We start from the raw sequence: 23,403 nt of genomic DNA on the forward strand, positions 1-23,403 counted from the left end.
AATAATCAAGGAAAGAATTAACGGACACTTGGAGAGGTTTAAGCTAATTAAAGAGAGCCAACACGGATTTGTAAAAGGCAGATTGTGTTTGACTAATCTAATTGCCCTGCAAGTTTATTTCCCTCAAGTGCCTATCCAGTCTCCCCTTGAAAACATTGAGTGTCTCCGCTTCCACCACTTCCGTAGGCAGCAAGTTCCAGGTCCTCACCACTCGCTGTGTAAAAAGTTTTCCCTCACATCCCCCCTGTATCTCTTGCCCAAAACCTTAAATCTGTGTCCCCTAGTCCTTGTACCATCAACTTAGTGGGAACAGCCTTTCCCCGTCTAGCCTATCCAAACCCGTCATAATCTTGTACACCTGTATCAAATCATCCCTCAACCTCCTTTGCTCGAATGAAAACAAATCCAGCTTCTCCAACCTGTCCTTGTAGCCAAGACCCCCCCATCCCTGGAACCATTCTGGTAAATCTCCTCTGCACCCTCTCAAGGGCTTTCACATCCTTCCTAAAGTGTGATGACCAGAACTGGACACAATACTCCAGTTGTGGCCTAACCAGAGCTTTATAAAGGTTCAACATAACTTCTCTACTTTTGTACTCAATACCTCTATTTATGAAGCCCAAGATTCCATATGCTTTGCTAACCACTCTCTCAGTATGTCCTGCCACCTTCAGGGACCTATGCACATTAACTCCCAGGTCCCTCTGTCCCTGCACACTCTTTAAAACTGTGCCATTAAGTATATATTGCCTCTTCTGCCAAAATGCATCACCTCACACTTCTCTGTATTAAATTTCATCTGCCACTTGTCTGCCCACTCTGCTAGCCTTTCTATGTCCTATTGCAGTCGATTGGTATCATCTTCACTGTTCGCCACACCCCCAAGTTTGGTGTCGTCGGCAAATTTAGAAATTCTATTCTGTATTCCAATATCCAGGTCATTTATATATATATCAAAAAAAGCAGTGGTTCCAGCACTGACCCTTGGGGAATACCACTGTCTACCATCCTCCAGTCTGAAAAACAGCCATTTACCACAACTCGCTGTTTTCTGTCCTTAAACTAATTCCTTATCCAAGCTGCCACTGACCCACCTATTCCATGAGCCTCAATTTTGTTGACCAGCCTTCTATGTGGTACTTTGTCAAACGCCTTCTGAAAATCCATGTAGATAACATCCATTGCATTCCCTTCATCAATCTTCCATGCTACTTCATCAAAAAATTCAATTAGATTAGTCAAACATGATCTGCCTGTTACAAATCCGTGTTGGCTCTCCTTAATTAGCTTAAACCTCTCCAAGTGCCTGTTAATTTTTTGCTTGATTATTGTTTCTAAAACTTTACCCACCACTGATGTTAAACTGACCGGTCTGTAGTTACTAGGATTGTCCTTGCACCTTTTCTTGAACAACGGTGTCACATTTGCCACTTTCCAATCCTCAGGTCCTCTGTGGAGACCTTATTACTCCACTTCAGCAATTTTCTCACAACTTCTTTCCTCCTCTCTTGAATGCTGTTGTATGGTCTAGTGGGTGCTGGCAGCCCTTCTTTACTTTATCCAAGGGGCCACTCTCAATGCATGAGTCTAGTTACTGAGTGTCAGTGGCCTAATTGACAATGAGAAAATCACAGTCATGTCTAATCCTACCCTCACCTGATGTTCACAAACACAGATTTCCAACAGTGATTAGATGCAGGAACATTAGCTCATATCCTCTCCCTCCCCTCCCTAACCTTTGGGACACAGAGGCCAATTGTAGATTGTATAGGAGCACTGATGAACTGCCCCATGGATTGAGACATGAGCTCACGCTCTAGAATCTCCCTCATGCTGATTCTCTGATTTCGGCCCTGATGACCTGGGGAAACACTAAACAAAGACCAGGCAACATCCTTTATGGAGGTATGCAAAAATATTTAGACAATTGTCCCAGAGCCATGCTTCTGGGTAAGGCTGCCCCCATGAACTGGGTAAGGCTGCACACATGGCCTGCCACCTTTAACAAAACAAATTATTTGATGTATTTGTTCATACAAATTGCTTTAAATGATCAAGACCAACAATAATGAACAGTTAAGTAGAATTACATTAAAATTTCCATACGGAATCAGGCCATTCGGCCCAACCAGTATGTGTCGGTGTTTATCTTCTACATGAGCAGTAATCTTAATCCCATGTGCCTGGTCTGTTCCCATATCCCTTTATTCCACTTTTCTTTCAATCACCTATTCTTAAATGTTGACTTGATCTCTACTTCAATCACTAACTCTGGTAGTGCATTCCACAGCCTCCAAACTCTCTACGTAATTTTTTTCTCTCCAGTTCTCTGTTCTAAACCTCTTGCATTTAATCTTATATCTAATCTCCTTGATCTGGACTCTCATCCACTGGAAACAGTCTATTTCTAACTCCTTTTCCCCATCCCTTCATAATTTTAATCACCTCTGCCAGATCACCTCATAATCTCCTCTGTTCTAACAAAAACAGTCCCAATGTGTCAAGTGGGGCGAAATTCCCCTTGTTTGGGCCTCCAGTGGGAGGTGCTAACGGGGCGCAAACGCGTTTCGCCCCCCCCCACCCCAAGGCAATAACCGCACCTCCCGTGAAATTCCGCGGGAGGTTAGCGGCGGCGTTACCGGGTATCGCTCCAATCTTCTGCGCCCGGAGATCATGACGTCATCTCCGGGCACAGCGCCTCGGTCGAAGAATTCCCCCTTGTGCCCCAGAGCAGTGCCGGGCAATGTTACTGACTGCTGCAGGTGGCACCAACAGTGAGGCCGGCCGCTCTCAGGGCGCCATTTAAAGGCGCGGTGGCTGGCCGACATGAAAAAAAATCGGCCATTTAAATCACGGCATGGGCTGAGTGCCGCGATGAGTCAGCCCGGCACTCAGCTCGGCTGATCACGCGGCACTCCCGCACCCCGGTGCTCCAGCGGATGCCATAAAAAATGCAGAGCTCGCAGCGGGGGAGCCCTTCCCTTTAATTGTGGGACGAGCCCCTGCAACATGGCACTGCTAAGCACTTCGCCCTGGATCGGGACATTCCCCGCCTCTTGCACCACAAGAGGCAAGTGGTCTTACTAAGATTTTATATAGATTCACCATTACATCTTGACTTTTACAATCTATACCTTTTGCCATAAACCCCAGTATTCCATTAGCTTTTTTATGGCCTTATCTACTTGCTGTTTTTAAAGTCTTGAAAACCTGAACCCCCAAATTCCTCTACTCTTTCACATCACCCAACCTATTCCCGTTCAAAGTGTACCCTCACACTTACTGACATTGAGTTCCATCTGCCACATTTTTGGCCATTCCACCATTGCAGCTTTCTTTCGTCCTCAGAATTATTTACTGTGCCTCTTATTTTAGTATTGTCTGAAAATTTGAACACCAGTCCCTCTAATGCTATATTCAAATCATTGATGTAACACAGTGAACAGAAGTGGTCCCAGAATAGAACCCTGTGCAATACTGTTATCTGACCACTTTGAAAAAGTGCCTTTAACCCCTAATCTCTGTTTCCTCCCTTCTAACCAGTTTTTATCCAATTTGCTTCCCTTTCCTTAATTCCATACCCCTTAATCTTCTCCGGTAGTCTCCTATGTGGTAATGGCATCCATCATTTAAAAAAATTCCCTCCTCCCATGCAATTTAACTGAAAATTAAGGAAAGATACTTCTTTGGGCAGGTTTATTTTTTAACAACAAACAGCAAAATATTTCAATCTTTAGCACCAAAGAGGAGAGTTAATCACATTTCAATTACAATAATCACTGCAGATGTATAGTGAAAGGTTTACTGAAGTAAAAGACAACTAGAAGGACTGCGACTTTGAAAAGGTATTGATTTGACAGCTGCTTATATAATGCCTGTCACTGCACCTTTTGTAAATTACTGAGATATGCAGTTTGGTTAGCTACTGCACAATGGGCACATTAGTTCTCCCATTGACAGAAGCCTAGGTTTTTCGATCACACAGCTGACGGTAGCCCACTCATTTTACTAAGTTACCATCGGGGCTACGATTGTAAAACCTAGACATACCAGCTTCAATTCTATAAAATGCAAAGGGAGCGGTGTGCTTTTTTAAAAAAAAATCTTTTTTTTTGAGTGTGTGAACCTTTTTTACTCCAGGCCATGTATTTCATGTGGCTGAGAAATTGGGTGGACAACCTACTCCTGGTCCCCACAAGTGCTGCTCTGCACCAGAGCTAAGAGGCTCCAGTGGATGGTCTGCTGACCATTTTTCTCTCATTTCCCTCCTCCTGTGGTCAGAATTTAAAGTCACATCAGGTGATAAGTGGGGACTATTAAAGTACCCTCCATAAATATATTAGTCGTAGCACTGCTCCCATGTTTTTTTCTGTAGATTACATTTTTCCTGCAGCTTTTCTGCTTGGTTTTTCCTTTACATACACCAACATTACTGCACCAAGACATCATAAATATAACAAACAACTGGTTTCTATAGCATTCCGTGTTTTAACTCCTGTGCATACACAATTTTATATTTATTATTACATAATCCTACCTCAAGTTGCTTCTCCTTTGCCAGTCCTTCCCGCCTTGTTGTTTATCTTTTCCAACTCTCTTCTTCTCTGTTTCTTTTCTCCCTCTTCTGCAGTTTCCTTCTTTGCTTCTCACACACCCTGCTCCCCACAATTATTTTTATATGCACTATCCTCCTTTCTCACTCCTGTCTGACTGTTTTGGCTGGTTGCTTGCCTCACATCCGCCATTCTGTCCTGCCTCCATAAACAACTCTTTGTTCAGTTCTCGATATAAGGGATAGGTTTTGTATGGCAGTGGAGGCTAGGATTGCCCCACTTCCTATTGGCTTTCCCTGACCCTCCTAATGAGAACAGGACCAGCAGACACTCATGGAGGCAGATCATATGGAAGAGGATCATAGGGTTGAAAGATAACACAAGGGTAGATTGAGGTGGAAAATTATGAGAGAGGGCCATACTTGATGGTCAGCATTGGGATGCAAAATATGATAATTGTTCCATAAAACTACAATATTTATCCAGTGTTAGTTAATGAGGTGCCCTTGGGTGTCGTACCAGAGCAACACTGCTGAGATCAGGAATTCAGGGAAAGGGGATTATCAAAGCCACATACTGCCCCTTCATAACAGCCATGAGTTGGGCATCCTTGCACGTTGCATACTGTGCTGTGTTGTCATGCATTCAGAAAAAGTTCATTTTCCGCAAGACTACTCCATCGTAACCAAACTTGCCACTTTCAAAAGCAAAATACCGTGGATGCTGGAAATCTGAAATAAAAACAGAAAATGCTGGAAATACTCAGCAGGTCAGGCAGCATCTGTGGAGAGAGAAACAGAGTTAACATTTCAGGTCGATGACCCTTCATCAGAATTGGAAAAAGCTGGAGATGGAACAGGTTTTTAAGCAAGTGCAGTGGCAGGGAAAGGGGGGAGGGGAGGAAATAACAAAAGGGAAGGTCTGTGATAGGGTGGAAGGCAGGAGAGATTAAGAGACAAAAGGGATGATGGTGCAAGGCAAAAGGAGATGGTAATGGGACAAGTTAAGAAACAAAAGATGGCTCTAGATGGAAGGCAGGAGAGATTAAGAGACATTACGAGATGGTGCAAGGCAAAAGGAGATGGTAATGAGACACTTTCAAAAGTAACTTAAATTTTAATGTAAATTGAAAATGTTGCTGTAGGATAATAGGATTTAACCAAAATTACCTATACATTGGTATACACCAAATAGTGAAGACTTGCAAAGGCTGAAGATGACTGGGAAGCACAGAATGAAATCCCCAAATTAGGCTATAGATTTCTATGGCAGCGTACAGACCAGAGGTCCCAGGTTCAAAACAAGCTACAGGAGGGCAAGCACCACTCATGGAATGGTACCACAGTACAGGAGTAAATATCTTCAGGAATGGAGGATAGGGGAGAAGATTAAAATAAAAAGACTGTTTTTGTTCATAATGAATGTTCTGTGTTTCCACAGAGCTTGCTGCCCTATATCCTCTGCTTCTGTGATTTGTTTTTGTTCCCTTTGTTTTTCCCTTCTACCCTGTTACTTTTGTATCAATGCTTTTCCTTGCAGTTGCACCTCATTCACAGTGAACTCAGTAACATAGCGAGCTTCGAGGTGGAGGCCATTATCAATCCTACCAGTGCTGACATTGAGCTAAAAGATGACCTAGGTAAATGAAATGTGACTTTGCAGGTAACGTTGGCTGAGAGCATTATGGAATTTAAAATGCATAGCAGATTCTGGATGCTGAATGTGATGGTAATTTTTATTTAGTTCTCACTGGGAGATTTTTAAATGTTGACAGTGAGTACTTTTCCATAATTCAACCCAGTTCACCGTTACCTGTCCTTGTGGGTGGGCTGCACCATGCTTTGAAAAATCCTCCCCATGGTGCAAAGCAAAGTATTTCAAAACATTAACAAAAGTCTTTTCAAAACACGCAATTAATGGAAACCTTCCTTAAAGACTGCCGCCCTACATCATTAAAGAGGCACTGGCTTCACCAAAAAGTGTTTAGCTAACTCTTTTTGCTTTGGGGACATAGAACAGCCTTATGTCTTTTATACCATGATGCCATCATTGTATTTTTCTCTAACAATGAGTTCCAACATGAGTTTTGTTGTTGTCATATCTGTGTTTGTAAAGAAATTAATGCAAAGGTTTTGCAAAACACTTTTTCAAGAAGACAAGCCCACTTTTAAAATAATTTTCAAAATATAAGCATGGCTGATTGTCAAAGAAACACAAAAAGCACACATTATTTGTAATGGTATTTTTGCAAACCAATTTTAAGTTTGGTCACCGCCCTATATATCCAGAGCTCTATGTTTTCCTCCATTGTTTGACTGGGGTAAGAGATACATCAGTAACTTTGCTTGACCTGGGGTGTAAGGATCTTTGAAAAATGGTTTACAAGATTTAAAAATAAAACTTTGTGATAATGTGTTGATAATGAGTAGGAGCAGGGGAAGCAGATCCAGACTTGAGACCAATGTTGGGTCTGACTCAATTTGAAGGTCATTTCAGCTGATCATCAAGTTAAGTTTTCAGTCTGAAATGTCTCTGATTTGCTTGCTCTATACAGATTTAAATGGATGTTGTTGTTTGCAGGGGTCCCCTCTGAAAGACTGCTGATGTTCCAGTCTGTCAGTTTTCTTTCTAGCATGGTTGATGTTCTGTATGTTTGTTTGCCTGTTATAGTTACAAGTTGTGCAGGCTGACATTGCAACAATTGACAGTGATGTTGTCGTTCACCCTACGAACTCTGACCTCTACACTGGTGGGGAAGTAGGTAATGAAAACTTCTGTGCAGTGAGTGCATGTCAATCAGTGGCAAACTCCGTTCTGCTTGGCTATTTAGCTTGGTACTTCCTGCTTCCAGCAACATGTTGAGTTTAGCTAATTGAAATATCTGGTGCAGTCCCACGCGTTTTTATTTCTTTAATAGTAAATTCCCTTCTCCTTTTGGTGGTGATCAGGTTGTTAATTAGTTGGGGGGGGGGGAAATGTCTGCTGATCCTCCAGAGCTTGGGTTTCAATTCAGCTTAGGCTGCTGGAATGAAGGTCTCCCCTTTCTGCTGGCTCGAAAAGCCCAGCATGACTTGACTTTGGGCAGTTTTAAACCATTTACTAGTGGCTATGAGCCATAAGGCAAAACTACCTAGAATTCCAGGCCAATTACTTATTTTCCATTTTTAAGTATACCATTGGTTTGCTTTATTTTGATATTGGACTAATTAATCTTATTAGGAGCAGACCTTGAGTTTCCTGTTCTACGATTCCATTGCTGGAAGGATGAAATGACCTACCAACTGAATCAAAAATAACATTCTTTTTAATTTTTAAATAATGCACTGGTAAAGATACTATTTGATATTGTTTCCACTGAGGTTCTAGGCCCCAGAAGAAGCCCAGATAGCATCTTTACTCTAATTGCACTGAGTGGATGTGATTTGTAGTAGGTAGTATAGCTAATGGTGGTGCATAGTGACCATAACAAAAACAAAAAAATTTTGTTTGGAATTTAATCCTTCTGCGGATATACTTATTGATTCTTTGTGCTCATCAACGTGAAATGTCAGTTTGATGAACACAAAAGGAATATTTCTGCTTTCTGCACACATTGTCAGCATCAAATACTTCTAGGTCAGATATACTGTAGCATGGGTTAAATACAGAGTATCTACCCTGCTCAAACAATGTCCCTTCACCCTAACCCCAGAAAAGCATCCTTTAGACACCAGTGTGGCATTTACACCTTCTACATCAGCTGAGCTCTGAGTGCTAATTTACTGCCAGCTTGTGGAATAAACGTTTTGTGCTGTATGCACTCCTTGGAACTTAAAAAAAAATTGGGGGCGATGCTGGCAAGGCATACATTGCGCATTCCCGGAAAAGATAGTGGTGGGCCTCCTTCAACCACCGCAGTTCTTGTGGTGATGGCATTCCCACAATGATCGGGGAAGGGGGGCTGTTGGGGGGGAGAACACTTCCAGGACTTTGACCCAGAGGCGATGAAGGAACAGCGATACATCAGGATGGTTGTGACTTATAGGTGATGGTGTTCCCATGGCGTTATTGCTCTTGTCCTTCATGGTAGTAGAGGGTGCAGGGTTTGGCGGTGTGGTCAAAGTAAGCTTGGTGAGTTTCTGCAGTGCATCCTGTAGATTATACATACTGCAGCCACACTGCACCAGTGGTGGAGAAGGTGGCTATTGAATCCAGAGCAGGGTGCTAATAAAATGGGCTGTTTTTATCCCGGATGCTGTTGAACTTCTTGAGTCTTTTTGTGGCTGCACTTATCCAAGCAAGTGGTGAATATTCTGTCACATTCCTGACTTGAACGTTGTAGATGGTAGAGCAGGTTTGAGAGATCAGGAGGTGAGCCACTTATCGCAGAGCATCCAACCTCTGCTCTGCTCTTGTAGCCACAGTGTTGATATTAACTGGTCAGTAGTGACTGCCAAGATGTTGACAATATGGATGCTATTTAGGGTCATGGAAAGGTAGTTGGGATTTTTTTGTTGGAGATGGCCTTTGTTTGGCATTTACATGGTGCAAATATTACCTGCCACTTATCATTCTGCTGTAGGCTGGGATGGGCTGCTTCAATACTGAAGGAGTTATAAATGATGCTGAATACTGAAATCATAAGTGAATAGCTCCATTCCTGACCTTATGATAGAGGGAAGGTCATTGATGAAGCAGCTGAAGATGGTTTGACCAAGGATGCTGCCCTGAGGAACTTTTGCAGGGAAGTCCTGTGACTGTGATGATTGGCCTCTGACAGCCATGTCCATCTCCCTGTGTGGCAGGTATGACTCCAGCCACTGGAGGGTTTTCCTCTTTATCTCCGTTAAACTGGGTTGAGACTGCACAAATTTCTTTCATATAGGGATGTTAGCAGCTGGCAGACATTCTGGGTTGGATTCTCTCTTGGCTTTCAGAAGTGTAGGGACAATATTTATTTTTCTACAATTTACGCTTTTCCACTTCTGAAGCTGTTGTTTTATGTCTACAACATAGTTCCATGGAAACTGGCAGCTCTCAAGGACTTTGCCTAAGTGGCAATTCACATGTACTCTTTCCAACATGGAGTCTTTGAATAATGATCAGGAGAGAAAATCCTGTCTCATTTCTCCCACCCTCCGCATCCCTCAGGAGCAGAATGGTTTTGGAATTCCACAGAATTGCTGTTCAGAAAGAAGCCGTAGAATTTTTCCATCAAGTATTGATCCACTTGCCCATCAGGGATAATGTAGAGACATTCCAGTGACATTTTGGTGTGCCATTTTTATCTGCCTTATGCATTCCCTAGAAGGCTGATAAAGAAGGAAACTGGAAGAATAAAATTAAGTGATGGTCTGTGCAAACGTCAAGTGGCCAGAAATTGTTATTGTGTCTTGGAATTTTTCCTGAAACAGATAACACATCCCCTTTGCTCATTTAAAAAAAATATATATAATTTTTAGTAGAATTTTTTTCCCTGTATATTCTTCATTTCAACTTGGTTTAAGTTGTGTGCTGTCTTTTTGGGTGAGATTCCTTCGCTTTTGAGATATTTTCTCCTTTTTCATGTTCGGATTCTCCAGCTGCAGCAGAGAGAGCAAATGGGCAGATGACCCATTCCCAGTCCTGTGAAAGTAGGTGCTAGGAGATTCATAAGAGCAACTCTAGGAGGTTTTTTCCCCCCTCTGATGTATTATTTCCCTCCCTCCTTCTATGGACGTGCCTGGTGTCTGTTTTGGCATTTCCCCACAGCTACAAAGAAAAGATCAGAAGTTTAGCATGTGAAGAATTCTGATCATGATCTTGAATGCTACCACTCCTTGACAGAGCAAGTTGGGACTTCAGTATATTGTGCCACATTTTTAAGTGTTTGCAATATAGAGTTTGCACTGGAAGTATCTCCTAAACTCATTGGAAAACCACAGTGTAATTTTTGTAATCCACAATCACAAAGAACTTGTTCAGTTAGAATTTTTGAAAGGCAATCAGACAACTTTCAGAGAACTCTGCAGGCACAAATTGTCGGAGGAGGGGAGCGCTGAAATCACCCCTCTCGCCCTGTCTGTTAACATTGCAGAACCACAAATGTTTTTAAAATAAGGTCCTGTACATGTAAGCAGAATGTCATTTGGTGATACATCTCATTAAAAGGTGATACATCTCATTAAAAGGAAATTCCTATTTCATTTGACAAATATACTCATTAAATGTGGTCACACTGCAAAACTGTGTTTGTAATTTGCTTTCTCCGTTTCTCACAAACAAACTGAACTTCTGAGCACCTCAAACATATTCCTAAATAACCGCACAGGGCTCATGATAGCACATCTTTTAATACTATTTGTTTCTTCCCTAGTGAAAAATAATTTCAATCATTTTTTTCTATTAAAACTTGCAGCTTTTTTAAAGTTTCAACTGTTCCAAATATAAATATTACTTTTGGTTGAATGGAAGCTAACACTCTGTTACTTCTTTGCCTCTTGACTCAACAGTATGAGGTGCTCAGAAGGTTACTGTCAGCATTTAGTAAAAATGAGCTAGTGGCTGTGCTTTGTTATTTGAGGTGCTGCATAATATAGTTAAAGTGAATCCCAATGAATGTAGAAAGTTTGAATTACAATAGCAAGTGGGTTCCTTATTAAAGCTCAGTGAAAGGTTCTGCAGCTGCTACTGATGTTGCATCATCCTCACCATAACAATCTCCTCACTGGATAATGTCACAAGACCCAGCCCGTGAAATCATCAGCGAGACTGTCCATTTAGAGGAAAGGGATCATAAATGCAATAAAATTAAAAATGTATTCCATATTTGCAAATTTGTTAAGCGGGTTTGTTACTAGTCTAAATCGAAAAAGTTTCCCACCAATAGGTTAGAGAGCAACGATGTTGAATTTGTTTTGGCTGCTACTTATGAAATAAATTCCATCGAATATTGAGATTTGTTGCGATGAAAGAGTGTGGAACTTGAATGGTGGTTATATTTTTGTTTTACACCAGGGTTGTCATGACTTGCTTACAGCATTAAACAGGATTTTGAAGAATTCTGATGTTTTCTCAGTCCCCCATATTCAATCTGCTGTTTTTGTGTAATACCCCACTACAGTGAGTCATATTCTACTGAGGTGAAATTAATTTTATGTTGTACCTCATTCCCATAATTTTCATAGTTCCATGTCCCAGAGACGGGATGCACATCTGCCTGCCCTACTGCTAAACACAAGGCAGATGTGAATCACCATGGGTTGTGCTGATTTGCAGCATATGGTTTGTGTTTCAGCTGCTGTATGATCAGAGTAAGCTTCAAGCCCTCTTGATGCAACAATGCCATAAACTAACTGAAGTACTCAACAGGCAACTGCAGGGTTGCTGGTACATGTGTTTCAGTCATAGTCCAGTTCACAGTCTGATCTGTAATCTCCCACCGATGCAGGTCTTGTTCGTCAAAAAGGTACTTCAAGCCACTTTCGAGCCACCATTGTATCCAGATAGCATGCATCTACTTATTGTACAGTTACTGTAGAGGCCAAGTTACTGTACAGGCCACAGTTGGTTGTTCATTACATTAAAGATAGGTCTAAATTATAATCTACCAATAAGGTTAATAACTGCATTCAGTCAGTAAGCTAAATGCATATATCACTCAGAACTGTCCCACAGCACCATTTCAATTTTTTTTTTGGTGTGCTGTTTTGAGGGTTAGTTTTAATAGTATTAGCATTTGGGGATGGGCATATTGTAAACTCCATGTGCTGCCAATGATCCCAGCTGGCAACAAAGATTAAAAAAAAGGTTGCATAACATAAAATGTTTGTGGTTGCAGTTGTGATAGATTCTCCATCACAGGTCTCCAGGCTTATCATGGAAAGCAAAGATAACCTCCGGCTCCTTTTTCTCCACTATCAACTATTTCCTTAAACCCATCTTTTCTAGCCCCTCCACAACAAATGCAAGGAACTTATAGACTTGTTTGTCACTATGATTGAGACCATTTGTTCAGCTGCCTCTGCTGCATTCCCCCCTTTCCCACCAAGTCAAACCTTTCCCAAGGTTCCTCCTGCCTGAGCCCTGAAACCGCATCTTTTTGTTAATTCTCTCCTCTCTTTCCCCCCGCCGCCCCCCCCCACCCCCACCATGACCTCCGAGCTCATCTTTTGTCTGAGACGCACCTCCTGCTCTCTTGACCCCATCCCCACTAAACTGCTAATCACCCAATGTCCCTTCCTGTCCCTCAGGCTCGCTGAGAATGTAAATGATTCCCTCTCCTGAGGTACTGACCCCCGCCCTTTCAAAAACATAGTCATCTGTTCCTCCTCAAAAAATACACCCTAGACATTTCTATCCTTGCAAACAACCACCCCATCTCCAATCTCCTTCTCCAATGTCCATGAACGTGTTGTCGCCTTTCAAATCTATACCCATCTCTCCCCCAATTCCATGTTTGAATCTCTCCAATCATGTTTCTGCTCTGTCTTATCACTGAACTGGCCATACTCAAAGTCAGAAATGATATCCTCTGTGACTGTGGCCACTATCCCTCTTTGTCCTTCTTGACCACTCTGCAGCCTTTGACACGGTCAATCACACCATCCTCCTGCAATGCCTCTCCTCCATTGTCCAGTTCAGTGGGACTGCCTTTGTTGGGCCCCACTCTTACCTATCCATCCTTAGCCAGAGCATCTCCAACAATGGTTTCTCTTCTCACCCCTGCATCATTATCTCTGGATTCCCCCAAGGATATAACTTGACCTCCTTTTCATCTACATGCTGCCCCTTAGCAACATCATCTAAAGACACGGGGTCAGGGTCCACATGCACTCTGACAACATCCAGCTCTACCTCTCAAACCCTCCACTGCCTGTCCAACATCCAGTCCTGGATGAGCTGCAGTTTCTTCCAGTGGAACATTGGGAAGACCGAAGCCATCTTTGGCCACCCTCCATAATCTCCACACCCTTGCCATCGATTCCATCCCCCTCCCTGACCACTGTCTCAGGTTGAACCAGACTGTTCATAACTTTGGCATCCTATTTAGCTGAGAGCTGAGCTTCTAACCACATATCCTCTCTAGCACATAGACTGCCTACTTTCATCTCCATAATATGGCCTGTCTCCACCCCTGCCTCAGTCTATCTGCTGCCAAAACCTTCATACATTCCTTTGTCACCTCCAGACTATTCCCATGTTCTCTTGGCGGCCTCCCATTTCCACCCTCCATAAACTTCAGCTCATTTAAAACTCTGCTGGACTGTATCCTGTCCCTCACCAAGTCCCATTCACACATCACCCTCATGTTCGCTGACCCACCTTGGCTTCTGATCCTCCGTTATCTCAAATTTAAATTGTTATTCTCATTTTCAAATCCTCTCGTGGCCTTGCCCCTCCCTATCTCTGTAACCTTCTCCAGCCATACAACCATCTGATAACTCTGCATTCCTCCAACTCTGGTCCCTTGTGCATCCCGCACTCCCTTTGCCCCACCTTTGGCAGCTGTGCCTTCAGCTGTCTAGGCCATAAGCTCTGAAATTCCCTCCCTAAACCTCTCTGCTTCTCCACCTCCCTCTCCTCCTTTAAGACCCTTCTTAAAACCCACCCCTTTGACCAAGCTTTTAGTCACCCTATCCAATATCTCCTTTGGCTCGAGTTGTTTTTTGTCTGATTACACTCCTGTGAAGCGCCTTGGGACATTTTTCTATGCTAAAGGTGCTATATAAATGCAAATTGTTGTTGTACACTATAAAAAACAAAATCCAACTGAAGCTCTCCTAGTGCATCTTATTTAAGCATTATAATTAAATTCTCTGTTTAGTTGTGGAGTTTGGAGTTACTTTAACATAAATTGAGTTTGGTGTAGAGGATGATACGATAGATGGGGCCCTTCTGAGGTTGGAATTCTAGCATATTGTTGGGATACTGTCGAGGAAGCTTAACTCTGTATCTAACCCATGCTCTGCTTGATACCAGCACTAGGTGACATAGTGAATAGGTGTTTCCCAATACTGGCATGCCTGGCTTTAATAAGCACAGAATTTCCCAATTTTATTTTGCAAAAGACAGTAAGGTTGGTGATGTGGTATAAAAGATGTGGGAGGTAATTTTCAACCTACACTGGAGTGTAAAACTGGTATTGCAGGTTGGGTGCCTGTTCTAGAAACCACCTGATTTTCCTTTTCTTTTTAATGGAAAGGAAAGTTGTCCAGTTTCTATAACGGGCACCTGACCTGCAATGCCTGTTTTACGCTTCAGCGGTAAGTTTAAAAATGACCTATCTGGACTTTTGAAGATTGAGCCTTTTGAAGGAGTAGCGCAGTCAGTAACGTCTGAATTGACTTAGTGTAGAGTATCCTCTGCAGAGCTCTCTAATGGAAGCAGCTTTATATATAAAATGGTTGCTCATAAAAAGTTGATCAAATCCTGCAGATTGCGGTGAATCTATCTATTGCCGCATTTCCTAGAGAATTTTTTAGAATATTTTTGTGAGGTTCTTAAAATTTGAAGTTATTTTCAGTTCAATTTTTAATTCAGATGAAGTTAATTGACTAGGAATAAATTACCCATGTAGATCAATTTGGTTACTGATGAATTATAAATTAACATGAATTAGAATTCTAGTTAAAGGAATACCTTGGTATAAGATCCTATGATAGGCTAGTCTTGAGTATTAATCTGTAAAATACACTGTTTATATATTTAAAAACTCTGTTATGTACAAGTTTAAAAGAAAATTGAATATCAACTGCAAGAAATGCTGGAAGGTGAGGATTACAAATGGATCATCACATGCTGATCGGATGGTCACTCACCATGAAATGATTTGTTTTTTTTCCTTCCTCAGTTTTTTTTAAATGACATACTGGGGTATTTTTTTTCTACAGATGAGTAGTCAAGGACGTCAATTGACCTGGAGTCGTCCTTTAAAAGATATGATGTGATGTATTAACTTAAATAATGTTATATTCTCCGCTAGCTCCTCAGTGCTCCACAACTTCTGATAGAATATATTTATGGCTTACAGTCTGATAAATTTGTATAAAATAAACCCCCTGTGACAGGCCCTTACTGGCTTTCTAGAAGGTTCTCATTGGCTGACAAACTAGTGCATATTGGTTTTTTTTCTCAAATCATTACAACCCTTACAGTGCACGACAATGCTGTGTCTGTTCTTGTGTTTCTGCTCCAAAACCACAATTGTAAATTCTAACTTCAACTTTTAGGAAATGCTTTGGAGAAGAAGGGCGGCAAGGAGTTTACAGAGGCTGTTAACGATCTGCGCAAGAAGAATGGTCCCTTGGATACAGCAGGAGGTACAATCACTTGATGCTCTTGTAGGAGAGGCACAAAGAAAAGTGCAATTCTTTATTTTTAAATTTAAAAAAAATGCATAGAGTAAAAATACACAGTATAAGGAATGCACCATTGCTACCTGGTATACTCAAGGCAAAAAAAAAAGCTTGACTGATCTGTGATGGGTGGCACTATTTTGTGAGTATGACGATAACTGAATAATATTTTACAGCATCAAAATAATTAAACTGCATGTTTCCGGGCTTAGATAGAGCTAGCATTTGTAAAGTCCAATTTCTTCTGGTTACCAACCTCTTTCTAATTTACCTAAAGAAAATGTTCTTGTGTGTTTAAAGGAAATGAGTTGTATTCTGTGAAAGCCAAAGATTTGATGAGGGGGTGGTCAGGTGACATACTACCAGAACAAAGCTCATGCTAGTCTGAGCTGACTGCTTGGAGTGTGTAGGTGCAGCCCAGCGATAACTCCTCCAATTTTCTGACCCTACTTGGCAGTTTAACTGTAACGAGATGTGGGGATTGAGATCTCAGCGATGTGGGGATCACAGACGTGATCACATATTCTGCCACCCAAATATTACATGTTGATGCGGCAGTAGGTTGTACTACTTTGCCACAAAAATATTAATTTCCTCTTCAATTAGCTAAAGTTTGTTAGCAGACTTAATGGATTGGTGTACATTTTACATCATTTTGTGCTTTGTCGCCCCATCAGTTCCAAGTATGCAATAGTGACATAAATGTGTACCAAATCAAAATAGCAAATTATTCAAAGGTGTCTTTTTTTGGTCAGTCTCAATTTCCCCCTTTCTTCAAGTTGCTGATTCAGGCTGCAGTACAGCACTGGCAGCCCTCTAGTATCTTGCCTAAGCGATCTTCAAGTGTAAACCTCAGTAGTGAATTTGGCAAGCTATTTGACTGCAGGGGCATTATGGCTGAGCCAAGTCCTGCTCTTACCCAACATACATGCATGCATACTTTCTGGCATAGTTACTGGACAGTGTTCAGGAGCTTCAAGCTTGGCTAACTTTTATTACCTCTCCCCTCTAACATAAAGGCACTGAGGTCATTTGCAATATCCCCACTGCTGCCTGACAGAAATCAGCTAACTCCAAACACGTAAAGGGTTAAATCTGGGACCTTCTAGTCCCTGTTTGAGGACCACACTATCCACTAGGGTTAGTCCCTGCAGTTTTTCTTTAATAGGTCTGGGAAAGTCAGATTTGCTCGCGTTTCTACTGACTGATAAGGACAATGTACTGATTTGATTAAGGGTATAGCACCTCTGTTTAAAAATATTCCATGATTCTTCTTTGTTAGCTGTGCTCAGTTCGGGCCATGGGCTGCCAGCCAAATTTGTTATTCATTGCAATAGCCCTGGCTGGGGGTCAGACAAGTGTGAGGAGCTCCTAGAGAAAACAGTGAAGAACTGTCTGGCGCTGGCAGATGAGAAGAAGCTGAAATCTATTGCCTTTCCTTCAATTGGCAGTGGCAGGTATAGAACTTTACTCGCCCTGTGGAATGCAAAGCTGTATTATTTAAAAAGATGAACTATTTTAAGTTGTATCAAGTTTGTAATACGTGCTATTGATGTACCTATATGTAAAGATATGGGGGGAAAAATTCAGTTGGCAGCGCCACCCGTTAGCGCCTTAAGAGGGCGCTAAGTGGGGCGCAAAGCAACTAGCACCCGGGCGCGGCGATATCTGCGCCGCTCGCGAAATTGACCAGACATTTTGCAGCGGCGCTAAATAATACCGCCACGATCTCCTGCGCCGGCAGCTCGTGACATCAGTCGAGTGCGCAGTGCCCCGTTAGTGCCCCGGATCGGAAATTGAGTGGCACCCCCTGCCTTACCGCTTGCCACTAGCAACGACAGGTTGAGGGGAGCGTTATGCTGTCAGAAAGGGACTAGGGGAGCGCTATTTAAAGGCGACCACTTCCTGCCTTTTTTTGTCAGTGACATTTTTGCACCACGCATTCTGAGAGCGAGAGAGAGACTTCTGGAGAGATTCAACGCTGTGTGAAGGAGTTTTGGGTACTGAGCAGCACTTTGCAGGTTGGTTTTGATTTGCCCTTCCTTGTATCGATTTAGAAGAGACTGTGGGGGCTGCACTCTGAGCTCTTTCCCTGGGTCTCTCCATTGTTCTTTCCAACAGATTTGATGTACAGGTCTCTCCAGGCCGAGATTCAAGGCTGCAATGAGCAGGATGTGTATGGAGAGCAAGATCAACCCTCCCCTTTAAGATAAAAACAGAACGTTTCAGGTCGATGACCATTCGTCAGAACTCCCCTTTAAGAATTGGATGGTGCCAGTTTATCTGTGTTCCATCGCTGACTGAAATCACATGAGCTTCGCCAGCGCTGTGAGGTAGCGCCTCGCTCCTCGGCCTTAGCGCCTTAAGAGAGGTGTGTAGCGCCTGATTTAGCGCTCCAATCACCTCCGGGGCGATAAAAGCCAAGTTTGCTGTCGGAGGCGATAATTAGCGCCAGGCGCTAAACTTTGCGCACCGCCAATAATAGCGCCCCAAACGGGGCGATACTGAATTTCTCCCCCATGATGTTTATACTGTATTAATGTTATTTTTTTTGTAATAGGCATTCAAGCAATGCTAAGATCTATATATCTATTTGTTATTAATATAATAAGAATGGTATATGTGCATGCATTTCCCGTCCATCAGGACACAATCATAGGCTTATTTATTTGAACCAAATTTCTTTCAATGGATTGACCCATGCAAATTTCTTATAGCAATCTTTTGGGGGAAAAAATGTACTGAAAAACTCCCTCCCAACCAGAAGTCAGAATATCTGTAGCATATGTCTTAAAAAATAATATTAACAATTACACTGAAAAAAACAAAAAAGACAGCCAACATTACATCCCGGGTAATTACTTTACAGCCAAAAGAGCAATTAAACTCTGACTGACCTTATTCTGCTTAGTTCCTTCATTAGACAGTGATTGAATTGAGGCTCTGTTTACTTAGCAACAGTAGAGCTTCAGGCCTTAAAGAAGCACATCAATTTAAATACAGATTTACCTCAACAGCAGATTAATACATTGTACATGATATGATATCACATTCCTGTCTTTATAAAGCAGTGTATCCTCTTACATACCCTTGAATTATCCTTAATTATGGTTCCTGTACTTTCCTTGAGCAGGCCATTACACCGTGATTTAATTGCTTTCAAATTATATTGGACAGCTTTGCAGGCTCTATGCTACAATGCAATCCTCCACGTAACCTTTCGTCCACTAACCATTTACATTGGAAGAATTAAATCTCTTTCTCCATCTCCAGCACTTTATTGTCATATAGGTCTCACTTGGTCATGCATCTCCTGTAGCAGTGTGGCCAGGAAGTTGCCTGCTCCAAGGTCTTCATTAATACCACTGCTCAGCTGGCGGCCATTAGGAGAAGCACAATGGTGACCATGAATAACATGCCTTCTGGTTTTTCTTCCCTATGGCGAAGGAGTATGGGTTAAGGAACTCTGTGGAGCAGGGAAGTGGCAACTGTATCTTTCCACTCCATGGTCCTAAGCATTTGTGCACCAACTACACAAGTTTACCATAGCACTAAAACTTGTTTTAAAAACTGTATTTACAAGAATTGCGTTTTAGCTCCAACACCATTTGTATTATTCTGTAAATGCACAATATCAAGGAGGTGAAATTGGAATTTGGCAGTAGCGCAAATCGGGCAATCGCAAATCGGCAGTTCACTTTATACCCCACTCAATTTTTCTTTTTTGTTGATTTCAACGAAAAAGAAAACTGGGCAGGGTGTGAAAACGGGCTGTCGATTCGCTAGCGCCCATATTGTGCTACCACCAAAGTCCAATTTCAACGGCCCCACCCCCCACCACCCCAGTTTCTTAACTCACTGAACCCTGCACTCTAAGTGGAAAACTCTACTGTGAAACTGTGCGTCATAGCTACTGACACTAGCTGGCCTGACAAACTATGCCCTGTGCTTCTGAAGCCCAATTGGTAGGTAGCTAGACAGAAAGAAGGATGGAATACTTCTGATTTTCCACAGTTTTTTAAATACACAGGATAGTTTCCTAGAGTTGGTTCATACTGATTGACACTTAAAAAAAAAAAGAGTAGATAAATATCCACTAGAAATCATCAAACTTAGGCACAGAGGGAGGCCATTGAGCCCACTGTGCCTGTGCTGCTGCTAGCTTTTTAACTGCGGCTCTCATCAAAGTCACAAATTCTTCACTCGACCCCTCCACGGTGTCTAAATTGTCAGACTGCTTGTCCGACATCCAGTTCTGGATGAGCAAAAATTTTCTCCAATTAAATATTGGGAAGACCAAAGCCATTGTTTTCGGTCCCCACCACAAACACCGTTCCCTAGCCACTGACTCCATCCCTCTCCCTAACATCTGTCTGAGGCTGGACCACATGGTTCACAACCTTGGTGTCATATTTGACACTGAAATGAGCTTCCGAACACATATCCGTAGCATAACAAAGACCGCCTACTTCCACCTCCATAACATCGCCCGTCTCCGCCCTTGCCTCAGCTTATCCGCTGCTGAAACCCTCATCCATGCCTTTGTTACCTCTAGACTTAACTATTCCATCGCACTCCTGGCTGGCCTCCCACATTCCACCCTACGTAACCTTGAGGTCATCCAAAACTCGGCTGCCTGTGCCCTAACCCGCACCAAGTCCTGTTCGCGCATCACCCCTGTACTCGCTGACCTACATTGGCTCCCGGTTAAGCAGCGCCTCGATTTCAAAATTCTCATCCTTGTTTTCAAATCCTTCCATGGCCTCGCCCCTCCCTGTCTCTGTAATCTCCTTCAGCCCCACAACCCCCCCCCCCCCCCCGAGATATCTGCGCTCCTCTAATTCTGCCCTCTTGAGCATCCCTGATTATAATCGTTCAACCTTTGGTGGTCGTGCCTTCTGTTGCCTAGGCCCTAAGCTCTGGAATTCCCTCCCTAAACCTCTCTTTCCTCCTTTAAGACGCTCCTTAAAACCTACCCGTTTGACCAAGCTTTTGGTCACCTGCCCTAATTTCTCCTTAGGTGGATCGGTGTCAAATTTGTTGTCTTAAAATACTCCTTTGCAGTGCCTTGGGACGTTTTACTACGTTAAAGGCGCTATATAAATACAAGTTGTTGTTGAAGCTATCTATTCTAATCCCATCTCCCTGCGCTTTCCCCATATCAAATTCTTATAGAATTCTTTTCAAAATGATGTTAAAGTCTTTGCATCACAAGCCACTTGTGGTAAAACAGCCCTTGTTTTAATAACCCTCTGTGTGTAAATGATTCTTCTGGCTGCCCCTTTGTTCTTTAATGATCATTTAAAGTCTGTCTTCCCCCGTCCCCATTACCAAAAGATAAGTAGAAACAGTTTTTCACAAGTTGCCCTCTCAAAGCCTTTAGTAGTCTTCAAAATCTCTATTAACATAGAAGATAGGAGCAGGAGTAGGCCATTCAGCTGCTCGAGCCTGTTCTGCCATTTAATGAGATCATGGCTGATCATCCAAATTCAGTACCCTGTCCCTGCTTTCTCCCCATATCCCTTGATCCCTTTAGCCTTAAGAAATATATCTAACTCCTTCTTATTTAATAAGTTGGCCTCAACTGCCTCCTTTGGTAGAGAATTCCACATGTTCACCACTCTCTGGGTGAAGAAATTCCTCCTCATCTCAGTCCTAAATGGCTTACCCTTATCCTTAGACTGTGACACCTGGTTCTGGACTCCCCCGCCATCGGGAACATCCTTCCTGCATCTAGTCTTGTTAGAATTTTATAAGTTTCAATGAGATCCCCTCTCATTCTTCTAAACTCTAGCGAATATAAGCCTAATCGACCCAATCTCTCTTCATACGTCATTCCTGCCATTCCAGGTATCAGTCTGGTGAACCTTCGCTGCACTCCCTCCATGGCAAGAACATCCTTCCTCAGATAAGGCAACCAAAACTGCACACAATACTCAAGGTGTGGTCTCACCAAGGCCCTGTACAACTGCAGCAAGACATCCTTGCTCCTGTACTCGAATCCTCTCGCTATGAAGGCCAACATACCATTTGCCTTCCTAACCGCCTGCGGCACCTGCATGCTTATCTTCAGTGACTGGTGCACAAGGACACCCAGGTCTTGTTGCACTTCCCCTTTTCCCAATCTATTGCCATTCAGATAATAATCTGTCTTCCTGTTTTTGCCACCAAAGTGGATAACCTCGCACTTATCCACATTATACTGCATCTGCCATGCACCTGCCCAATCACCCAACCTGTCCAAATCATACTGGAGTTTCTCTGCATTCTCCTCACAGCACACACGCCCACCCAGCTTTGTGACGCCTGCAAACCTGGAGATACTACATCTAGCTCCCTTGTCTAGATCATTAATATATATTGTGAATAGCTGGGGTCCTAGGACCGATCCCTGCAGTACCACACTAGTCACTGCCTGCCACTCGGAAAAAGACCTGTTTATTCCAACTCTTTGCTTCCTGTCTGCCAACCAGTTCTCTATCCAAGTCAGTACCTTACCTCCAATCCCATGTGCTTTAACTTTGCATGCCAATCTCTTATGCGGGACCTTATCGAAAGCCTTCTGAAAGTCCAAATACACCACATCCACTGGTTCTCCCTTATCTATTCTACCAGTTACATCCTCAAAAAATTCCAGTAGATTAGTCAAGCATGATTTACCTTTTGTAAATCCATGTTGACTTTGTCCGATCCTGTCACTGTTTTCCAAGTGCTCTGCTATTACATCTTTTATAATGGACTCTAGCATTTTCCCCACTACCGATGTCAGGCTTACCCGTTTTCTCTCTACCACCTTTTTTAAATAGTGAGGTTACATTAGCTACCCTCCACTCCATGGGAACTATTCCAGAGTCTATAGAATTTTGGAAGATGACCAGTAATGCATCTATTATTTCTAGGGCCACGTCCTTAATACCCTAGGATGTAGATTATCAGGCCCTGGGGATTTATCAGCCTTCAATACCGTCAATTTCCCTAATACCGTTTCCCTACAAATACTGATTTCATTCAATTCCTCCCTCTCATTAGACCCTATGTTCCCCGACATCTCTGGAAGGTTATTTGTGTCCTCCTTTGTGAAGAGAGAACCAAGTTATGTCTTTAATTGGTCTGCCATTGTTTTGTTCCCCATTATAAATTCCCCTGAATCTGACTGCAAGGGACCTACGCTTGACTTCACCAATCTTTTTCTCTTCACATATCTATAAAAGCTATTACAGTCAGTTTTTATGTTCCCTGCAAGCTTACTCTCATATTCTATTTTCTCCTTCTTAATTAACCCCTTTGTCCTCCTTTGCTGAATCCTAAACTGCTCCCAATCCTCACGTTTGCTGCTTTTTCTGGCCAATTTATATGTCCTCTCCTTGGATCTTATGCTAGCCCTAATTTCCCTTGTTAGCCATGGTTGAGTCACCTTTTTTGTTTTATTTTTATGCCAAACAGAGATGAACAAATTCTGTAGTTCATCCATGCGATCTTTAAATGTTTGCCATTGCCTATCCACCGTCAACCCTTTAAGTAACGTTCCCCAATCC

General features: G+C 42.5%; 1 protein-coding gene across 6 annotated transcripts in view; it reads left to right on the forward strand.

Moving 5' to 3' along the window:
- Positions 1–23,403, forward strand: part of macroh2a1 (macroH2A.1 histone) — a 111,687-nt gene that overhangs the window by 86,459 nt on the left and 1,825 nt on the right. For 4 of the 6 annotated variants that reach the window (XM_085995646.1, XM_085995645.1, XM_085995642.1 and 1 more), the window contains 3 exons: positions 6,093–6,192; positions 15,743–15,832; positions 17,151–17,325. In XM_085995646.1, coding sequence (XP_085851772.1) covers positions 6,093–6,192; positions 15,743–15,832; positions 17,151–17,325 — 365 coding nt within the window. Of the gene's footprint in view, positions 1–6,092; positions 6,193–7,223; positions 7,315–11,808; positions 11,980–15,742; positions 15,833–17,150; positions 17,326–23,403 lie in introns of all 6 variants that reach the window. The other 2 variants (XR_015079345.1, XM_085995647.1) reach the window with 2 other exon arrangements.

This window comes from Somniosus microcephalus, chromosome 8 (assembly GCF_052327205.1).
Source record: "Somniosus microcephalus isolate GS21.2 chromosome 8, FLI_Smic_1.0, whole genome shotgun sequence".
NCBI classification, from domain to species: domain Eukaryota; kingdom Metazoa; phylum Chordata; class Chondrichthyes; order Squaliformes; family Somniosidae; genus Somniosus; species Somniosus microcephalus.